The sequence below is a fragment of the Citrus sinensis genome, chromosome 8 (genome assembly GCF_022201045.2).
Source record: "Citrus sinensis cultivar Valencia sweet orange chromosome 8, DVS_A1.0, whole genome shotgun sequence".
In the NCBI taxonomy this organism is placed as follows: domain Eukaryota; kingdom Viridiplantae; phylum Streptophyta; class Magnoliopsida; order Sapindales; family Rutaceae; genus Citrus; species Citrus sinensis.
In genome coordinates, this window is record NC_068563.1 from 30,502,001 (window position 1) to 30,511,709 (window position 9,709).

Consider the following 9,709-nt stretch of genomic DNA (forward strand, 5'->3'; position numbering starts at 1 on the left):
TTGACGAAGAGTCCAGCCATGATATAGAGCAATACTCAATCCCTAAAATGCTGTATTATAAATATATAGATATCTCTTTATGAGCGGTATAGGGCTCATAAAGAGATATCTATATATATATTTTCAGAGGCAATAGAACCGGCTTAATTGCTTTTGTAAAATTATAATACAGCATTTTAACACCACAGTTATTGGAGTTTGAGGCCACCACCGGCAAAAGGAGAACGGTTGGTAGCTGTAGCCTGTAGCCCGTAGCTGAAGAGATTGACCCAATCCCAAATGGAATGGAAGATTGGGTCGTCTAAGATGGACCCAAAAGATGGCCAAAGATGGACTCGGACTTGGACTGCAAGAGGCGCCCACTCACTCACTGATGCCCCATTTACATTTATATGACATTCACGATAATTCACAGACAGTGAATTACAAGTGTAAATGTAATGCTAACTTGCTAGTGCGTGACGGTAAATGAGAGAAATGACGACTAAAGAAAGAAAAGAAGAGACATTTAATTTAAGGGTTCGATTATGTTAGAGTTGCTTAATTTTTAAGTCATTAATGATAGTTATACGATCATAACAATATTTATTTGTGCTTATACATTAATCATCAGTATTTTGAAGGTGGAGTAACTCCAACACAACCGTTGCCTTAATTTAAACATGGGACATGAGATGAGATGAGACGAGACACGGTCACGATGGATGAATGAATTGAGAATAACGACCTAGCAGATTCAACTAACTACAGCAGTACCTGTACCTCAGCCTAAGCCTAATGGAGCGTTCGTGCATTTCCGGCAAATGGAGTATTTCTCGGTCTTTGTCTTGTTTGTTGGCTAATTCAAATTTTGAATGAAAACATAATAATACTCAACCCAATATCATCATATCATACGCACGGACCGGACCGGACTGCACTGGACTTTTCTGTTTGTCCTTTTTTTCAGAAAGCATATTTAATTATTTCCCACTAAAATAGCATGACCCCACGTCACTCCCTGAAAATCCCACTGCTCAAATCACTCCAAGCTTCCACTAGGCTAGGCTCCTCCCTCTGTCCGCATACTGAGAACCCAACACCGGCACTCACGACGGCGACCTCTCACTCTTTTTTTTTTTTTTTTAATGAATTATGCCGTTACGACAACGAGTTAGTCAAAACACACGGATACAGATATGTCTGTCTGTATTTATTTTATTTTTTAAGTCATTAGATTCTTTCTCGCCCTTCTTTATTATTTTGTCTATTGCTTCTTATTAGTATAGTAGTAGTAGTTCAACTGCATCTTTGTCACTATCTCTCTCTCCTAGACTTTCAATTTTCGTTTTGAATTTGGAGAGAAATATTGCCTGGCGTGTGCTTGCTTTCATTTTCAAATTTGAAGATGCGATGCTGAAATTAATTGAATGAATGAACCCCATTTCACTAAACTAAATAAAAAGGAGACCTAGATCCAAATACAGCAGATTAAGCATTAACTTTCCGAAGGGAACGCTGAGGCCCGAACACTGAGAGTATCCTTCCATATGGGTATTAAGGTTGTTTACTCACTCTTTTCACCTTCTGCAATCTGCATGCATGCATTTGAAGTTCTCTTGTGTTTGCATGTTAGTTTGTTTGCTTTAGGGTTCTAACTAAGAGAAGCGGCAAATTAGAGGACTGGAACTGAGAGGGATATATATCCACATCCATCCATTATTGTTTCTTTCTTGATGGGTCAGTGTTAAATTAAAATTAAGAAACAGAAAATTTGTGTTTTTAGAGGAAAAAGGACCACTGGAATCTGTCCTTTGGATTCTTCTTCTTTTGCTTCAATTCTTGTCTCTCACTCAGTTAAGCTTTGAGCAATCACTTCATCATTGTTTGTCTTATAGATTTTCAAATCATTCATGCCCCACTTACTCACCCTTAACTTTTTCTCGTTTTAATTTTTACTTTCTTTTTACCTATATATTCAAAGTATAGCTTTTTTTTTTTTTTTAATTTAAAATCTTTCATTTTTAATAATCGGAAGTTTTGGGGACCGCTTGAAGCTGAAAGGCTAAGTATGAAAAAGGTCAAAAGTAACCAATTTTCCTTATCTATAGCTAAAAGTTTGAAAACTTTTTATGGGCGTGTTAACAAAATGCTGTCCCTTTTAACTCATAATGGAAACAACTTTTGTCTTCAATTTTATGAATGCCTAGACTCGGGGGTTGGATACCCCACTTTTTTCTCTCAGTAGTGAAATTGAAAGAAGTCTTTTCTTAGTCTTGGTCATTTCCTCTTCCTTTTTCTAGACAATCAGATCATCATAATTTTCACAAAAAAAAAAAAAAAAATCACCGATGTCATTCCACAACTCTAACTTTCATGTAAATTGAAATGTAATCAATTACCGTAAGCAATGTATTGCTCACAATTTTAATGTTATTTTAATACCCGTTCATTTTATTGTGACCTTCCTTTCAACTTTTGTTTTTGGATGATTGATCTTAAAGAGGGTATTAGATTTAAGCTCACCACTTGTCTTAATGTGCATTTGCATTGTTGTCTTGAAAACGACTGGTAGCTGCATGCATTCATGACTTCTTTTGTCTTTATTATATGTTCACAAGTGGTACAGTGATTTCTTTTTCTAATTTCTAATTTTAAGTCCTGTCCTCCAGTCGTCCTAGTTATCCAGTAATTATGGACAATAAACATTTATTAGATTTCACATTTAAATCCACTATCAGAAACAGATATTTGATGCTTCTAGTGATTCTGCAGTATTTATGATGCTTTGTTTGCATTTGTACATTGGCTGATAGGCACTTAAAAGAGGTCAAGGTTTTTGGGAAAAATTCCAGAATGTGTTTATGTGATAAATGACAAGGCTTGTGATTAGAAGATGTGCGATTCATCAGTTGTGCAATCTGAATCTGCCTTTGGCTTGTAAGTGTGAACTTTGTTCTCATTTTTTTTTCATTATTATTTGTAATTGTTCTTTTTTCCCTTTGGTTTTGCATGGAGCTCTGACTTGTATCCTTTGTACGCTCCTTTTTTTTTAAAAAAAAATACTCACATTCTTATACAGGGATGTTTCGATCTCCAAAATTTCTCATACTGGAGCAAGCTGCTATAATGCGGACTCTCACTTAGAAACAGTGGCTGAACTTTACATTGACAATTCATCTGCAGAGGTTTGTTCTGGTTGGCATGTCTTTTTGGTGGATCATAATTTGATTCCTTCCCCCCCCGCCCCCCCCCCCCCCCGCCAATATTTAATATTTAAAATCATTTTGATAAAGATTTGGTAAAACAAGACAGGACCACGTTGTAGGGTGTGTGAATTTATTTTTCTAGTTCATTCTTGCTGTTTCCACTTCTCCCCTTTGGATGCCTGCTCCATATATTTTCAGGGATCGATTTTCATAGATTTTTCCTGAATTTTAATTTCTTAATGAGAGCTTTGAGTGTCAGTATATTGAGCTAGATGGGGACATAGTTTCACTTGTAACGTTTATTTCTTAGTTAATTTCAGTTGGATTTGGAAGCGTATTCTATATTAACTTCTTATTAGTGTTTTCTTTGAATTGTCAATCTGAAACATCTTCTTGACATCTATTTGTTTTTTATTATGTCTGTCATTTCTTTTTCTTCTGTTGTTCAAATTACATTTTATGTTGACAGTAAATTTGGTGATTGGATTAGGTATGGAACTCTGGTGAAGAGGCTGACAATCCTGGATCGAGCACTAGAAGCAGTGATTCTTCCCCTTACCGAATTCAACTTGAGCAGGATGTAAGCTTCAGCTATTGGCCCACTGTTCTATTGTGTTATATGGAATACTTTGTGTTATCATGCTTTTGCTTTCATGTTGTGGGTCATCCTTGGTTCTTGTGACTGTCTTCTTATGGAGGATTCCTTTGTTCTTGGTAAAGGAATAAAGGCTAAATCTCTTTGGAAAAGTGCAGTGGCAGCACTGTTTTGGGTGATATTGTAGGAAAGAAACATATTTATTTTTTGAAGGGAAAGGCCTGGACAATATTGAAGAATTTTGGTATAGAGTCCATCTTCTTGCTTTGCTTTGGGTTCAGTCTCCAAGGAGTTCCAGGATTCTTTTTTTCTCCATTCATCTAAATTGGGAGGGGATTTTAAGATAGGGTATTAAAGTTGGAATAGCATGTTATAGGAGCGGTTGTGTATACTTTTGTATAGCACTAAAAGATTATCTTTTTTTCTTGCTTAGTGGACAACTGGTCCAATCTCTACTTTGATTTTTCTCCATTAATACACTTTTGAGTTTCTTTCCAAAAAAGGAAAAAAAAATCTTTGTGTTTTCATGCTTTAACCTATGACAGTTATAGAAATGGAATGACCTCAAAAAAGTATTATATGGCATGCATGTCCTGTCTGTAGTATGCCTGGAATGGCTATAATAGACATGGGACTTTCTGATTGCAGACAGTTTTTGAACTACTAATTTCAAATTATGAGTTAGTGGCTAATAATGTAATATAAACTGTCAGAAGTTACTTCCAGGGAGAAAATGCTGTAGACACTGCTGCCAAATACTTTAATGGATCTTATAACACTAGATTAGTGAGAGAAACTCATAAACACCTTTCATTCTCAGGGTTCTTATTTCTTTGCACATATTTCTGATCTATGAGTGTCCTAGGTAGCATGCTTGTAAACTTACAAATAAATAGCTCTGTCTGAGAGATACCTTTATAAATATGTGGAAACTTGCATATGAAATTCTAGAGACAGAGTTTTTGAGCTCCGTACCTCCATTTCTCTTAAATTTAGTATCTTGTTTGCTTGAATGTTCAGAGCAAAGGTTTTGTCATCTTCAGTTGGTTTTGGTATTTCATATATCTATCAAACTTGCTGCTAAAAGCCTTCTTATCTGTTTTAATATCTGCTATGCTACCATGCACCAAATTTAGAAGCTTTTTTAAGGTTTCTGTATCGTTATTGTCAAGTATAACATCATGATAATATCATTGTAACAGGTTCAAAGATTACAAGAAAAGCTTCAAGAGGAGATGGTACTGCATGTCTCTCTGGAAAATGCCATTAAGAAAAATACTATGAAGTTATCTAGTCCGTCATGCTTTTCCCATGAAGTAAGCTGTCCTTTTTTTTTTTTTAAATCCTTTGACTAATCTCATTTTTCTAAATCTGTGTGGATGAACATTTTCATTCTGAGCTCACAAAATTATCCTTTTGTATTGATACTCAACTTGTCGAAATTATTTTTGGGTTCAAACCTCTTAAGATGTGTACAACAGTTCCCTCTGCGAACATGTAATCCTGTATTATTTGATATTAAATTAGAACAATTGAGTGCCAAACTTTGTTAGTTTGTTGCACCATGCAATAGATAATGTTTACTTGGGCTAGCGTACACATTTTGCAGGTCTGTTACTTGCTTGAATGTCTTTGCAAAATTGTTAAGGGTAATTTTGCATGTTTTGCTGATTGACATTCCAAGCAGTGCTCCTGAAATTCAAGTTCTCCCATCTTATTCTGACGTTTCTAATTGTTCCACTCTATACAATTCATTACAATGTGTCCAGCTTACATGCAAACTGCATCAAAGTAGAGTATAAAGGTTGACTAAAAGATGAACAAAGTAAACAGAAATTTAGTTTAAAAAATCATTGGGTAAGAATCTAAAGCTTTGCCTAATATACTATGGCCATGGTAACATCAAAACAAGTACTCAGATTAACTTAGTTTCCTAATATGGTTTGTGAATATCATATTGAATTATGGACAAGGCTTTTACTAGGTTTGTTACCATTGTAAATTGATGTAAAATCTTTTTCTTCTCATACTTGTTTAGGCACAGGAGCTTTTGTCTAATATTGCTCTACTGGAGACTACAGTTTCAAAGCTTGAACAAGAGATGGTCTCCTTGCATTTCCAGCTCAGTCAAGAAAGAAATGAACGGAGGCTTGCTGAATATCGTTTAAGGCATTCATCTTCTCCAACATTGTCTGGTTGCTTCCCTGACATTACAGAAACACTGGTATTCATTCCGTTTTCATGCATAAATCCATCTAAGACTATAACAACTTTTGGATATTATTATCTCTATGTTCTGAAATTTCCAATTCTATCCGACATGTACAAATAGATAAAATAACCAGATATAATATGGGTTGTCCTTTTTCGAACTATTATGTACCTTTCAAGAGTCCTTCGCCTTCTGCCTAGGGTATTAGTCTTAGTTTCTGCATAAACCAGATTCTAATTTTTTTGGATCCTTCTACCTTATATATGATGTTCGTGTAACTCTTTTTCTTCATCACCCAGATTTCATCTTCTTTAATGTCTTTGAAGCATTTGAATGCTCAAGTGCATCATTCCTCAGAGGGTGACTCATGCCCAGAGCAGGGTGACCAACTGTTAGAATCTACCAGTGAATCATCTTGTATTGAGTCAACAATGGAGGTATCTCTAGATTTCTTTTCCTGCGGAGATTTTAACCTTTGACCTTGCTCGGAGCACATAGCCACATTCTACTTTCAACTTGTAGAGTTTTGGTCCACTTAATTAGCGATGCCATTATTTTCTTATTTTTAGTTTTAGAATGTCATTGAATTTGACCTATTCTGGTGAACGAAATGACAATATAGAAGTACTTATGTTCTTTATGCAATGATGTAGTGGGGAGAATTTACAAATTTGAAACTGAACCACATATATCCTAATTTAATTTGAAAGACTGTTGGTTGCCTGCTTGTTCACAAAAGAAGCTGCATTAGGAAGGCATCCTTTGTTTTGATGGTTCAAATTTTAATATATGATATTTTGCATCAGTATGCAGATGATTCAGTTGTCCTTTCACATGAGAAGAAAATATCCACTAAGACTGGCTTCAAATCTAGTCAACCTGTGGAGTTCAGGAAGGTTCCTACTGGAATGTCATCTAAAGGCCTTTGGAATAATCCTAATCAATTATCAGAAGAGATGGTTCGGTGTATGAAAAATATATTTATGTCTCTGGCAGATTCAGCTCTACCAGCTAAATCGTCTGCACTGGAGAGCCAATGCTCAACTCTGTCCCCACGTGGACATCTTTCAAACTCATCGTGGTGGTCATCATCTGACTGTTCAATGATTCAGAGCCCTCAAATTGATATGCAAAATAACTCTGGAGTTTTGGCATCAGAGAATGTTTTTGATCCCTATAGAGTGCGTGGAAAGTTAAGCTGGGCAGACATCGGAAACTATGGATTAGCAATGGAAGTTTCTTGGATGTCGGTTGGTAAGCAACAATTAGAATATGCTTCAGGGGCACTAAAGACGTTTAGGTGGGATATCATTTCGCTTTTGCGTTTTTCTTTTTCCCCTTGTCTGTCACTTCTAAGTTCTAGTATATCAGTTGGAGACTGTTGCAACATTCCAAAGTTTTATCTGATCAACACTGTAATTTTTCTGTTTGGAGAGCAGAACACTAGTTGAGCAACTTGCCAAAGTGAACCCTGTGCACTTGAGCAGCAATGAGAAGCTTGCTTTCTGGATAAACCTATATAATGCATTGATCATGCATGTAAGACCCCTTTCATTAGATCTTTGCTTATGCTATTGAACATTTAATTTTGCAAAGAAAAATATCATTTATGAGATGTTTCAGATAAATTACTTGCTGCACTATACCTTGTCTTTTACAGGCTTACCTGGCATATGGAGTCCCCAGAAATGACTTGAAGCTATTCTCTTTGATGCAAAAGGTTTGATTTTTGACTTGGATGGGCTTTCTCCTATACTTCTGCAGTTTGCAGTTGAGACTTTTTTAGACTATTATTATGTAGTTGTTCTCTTCATTTTTAAAATTTTTTGTCCAGGCAGCATATACTGTCGGGGGACATTCTTATAATGCTGCTGCTATTGAATATATGATTCTGAAGATGAAACCACCTCTACATAGGCCTCAAATTGTATGTACATTGTTCAGCGATATTGTTGAACTGTTAATTCTCTTGTTATATCTCATTTCCTGATTTTCTAACAATAATTGTTATTAGGCTTTGCTCCTTGCCCTTCAGAAGCTGAAGGTTACAGAGGAGCAAAGGAAGTGTGCAATTGATGAATATGAGCCACTTGTAGCTTTTGCTCTAATCTGTGGAATGTACTCATCACCTGCGGTAATTTTCAGCAAAATATTTGCTGTATTTCCTTGGTTATTTTTGTCTTTATGTATATCCTGTATGCCCAAAGAGTCGTATTTTGATTGACATGGTAGTGATTGGTAAATGCAGATCAGCATCTACACTGCTAAGAATGTAAGAGAGGAGCTTCAAGAAGCTCAGCGTGACTTCATCCGTGCTTCAGTGGGTTTTAGCAGCAAAGGGAAGCTGTTGGTGCCAAAAATGTTGCATTGCTTTTGTAAAGGCTCTGTGGATGATGCAAATTTGGCTGTCTGGATATCTCATTACCTTCCACCACATCAGGCTGCCTTTGTTGAGCAATGCATATCACAGAGGCGGCAAAGCTTTCTTGGGTCTCGCAATTGTGGCATTCTTCCATTTGATTCTCGCTTCCGTTACTTATTTCTTCCTGACAAAATTCCCCACTGATGAAGGTTTTTTAGACTAACTTATGCATGCTAAACAACTTACTTGCATGGTCTGGGCTGGTAATTCAATCTTTATCCTGGGTTCTGGATGCTGCTTCAAAATTAGCTGTATCCCATCCGGTGTGAATCTTGGATGATTGCAGTTTTCGTCCTGTCCCTACAGACCAATTGCATCCCCCTCGGATGTTGTACATTTTGTTGAAGAGTAGCAGAGGTAAATACTGTGCTTTTTCGACCCGTATATTTGTGTTATCCAGAAAAATGTTCAGTAAAGGATTAGAAGAGTTTGTATTCCAGATATTGATATTTCAATATGATAACTACTTTAAATTTAGTATACTAGAGGAAGACTGCGAATGAAATAGTTTTGAAAGTTTGGCATTGAATGGAAGGGTGATCGATCATTGATGACAGTGGTACTATAGGAAGCAGCTAGTTCTTTTCTGTTTTGCACTAGTTCACATGCAGAGTTAGCTGCCTTGTGAAACATGTAATCGCTGTAGGCCACATAAGCGGTCTCAATCTGCATTGATGGGGAACACAAAGTGACAAAGATTTACGTATTCTGGTAGAGCTTGCAGCTGAAAATTCTACTATTATTTGGGCATGTGTTACGTTCTAACGACCAGTAACTGCAGCTATAGCTGCAAAGATCAGAAACCCAAAACACTAAAATCGTGACTTGATATGTGCTTAATGAGAGCTGCCTGATGACTGGATGGATAAATTTACGAGATGATTTTATTTGAAGACGTAATCTCACATATCATTGCCGAGTGAGTTCCAACCCTGTGTACCAAATATGGGGTTAATAGTTCCAACCCTCTATCTTTTATTTGAAGACGTAATATCACATATCATTTACTTGTGTTGCTCTTATTAATAATTTTTAATTTATAATTTAAATATAATAATGTTAATAATTATTAATTTATATAATCAAAATTAATATTAAATAAATAGTTTATTTTATAATTATATTTTTTATTCACTTTATAATTAAAAACTATAATTCTTTAAATAAGAGTAAAATTATAATATAAAATAATTCACTCCAAATTTAAGACAAAAGTAAACACATAAATGAAATTATAATTCTTGTTCCGCACTACTATTTTAATGTAAGTAAATTAGCTACACCTCCACTCC

General features: G+C 35.7%; 1 protein-coding gene across 3 annotated transcripts; it reads left to right on the plus strand.

The window, feature by feature from the left end:
- Nucleotides 1-961: 961 nt before the first annotated feature.
- Nucleotides 962-8,899, plus strand: LOC102622713 (uncharacterized). 3 transcript variants are annotated; one of them, XM_006488555.4, is made up of 13 exons: nucleotides 962-1,541; nucleotides 2,796-2,919; nucleotides 3,062-3,167; nucleotides 3,679-3,768; nucleotides 4,986-5,099; nucleotides 5,822-6,007; nucleotides 6,295-6,432; nucleotides 6,802-7,295; nucleotides 7,435-7,534; nucleotides 7,656-7,715; nucleotides 7,830-7,922; nucleotides 8,010-8,129; nucleotides 8,244-8,899. In XM_006488555.4, the coding sequence occupies exons 2-13, from the start codon at nucleotides 2,876-2,878 to the stop codon at nucleotides 8,559-8,561; spliced, it is 1,863 nt and encodes a 620-aa protein (XP_006488618.2). In that variant the 5' UTR covers nucleotides 962-1,541; nucleotides 2,796-2,875; the 3' UTR covers nucleotides 8,562-8,899. The 3 variants fall into 3 exon arrangements, with proteins under 3 accessions (XP_006488618.2, XP_052288846.1, XP_006488620.2); XM_052432886.1 differs by lacking the exon at nucleotides 962-1,541 and having other exon boundaries at nucleotides 2,186-2,919; XM_006488557.4 differs by lacking the exons at nucleotides 962-1,541; nucleotides 6,295-6,432 and having other exon boundaries at nucleotides 2,194-2,919.
- Nucleotides 8,900-9,709: the final 810 nt, after the last annotated feature.

Bases quoted from the DNA above. Each gene is read 5' to 3' on its own strand.
- LOC102622713 (XM_006488555.4), top strand. From the start codon at position 2,876: ATGTGCGATTCATCAGTTGTGCAATCTGAATCTGCCTTTGGCTT. The intron at 6,433-6,801 runs GTATCTCTAGAT...ATTTTGCATCAG, and splicing joins GTATTGAGTCAACAATGGAG to TATGCAGATGATTCAGTTGT. The intron at 7,296-7,434 runs GTGGGATATCAT...TTTGGAGAGCAG, and splicing joins GGGGCACTAAAGACGTTTAG to AACACTAGTTGAGCAACTTG.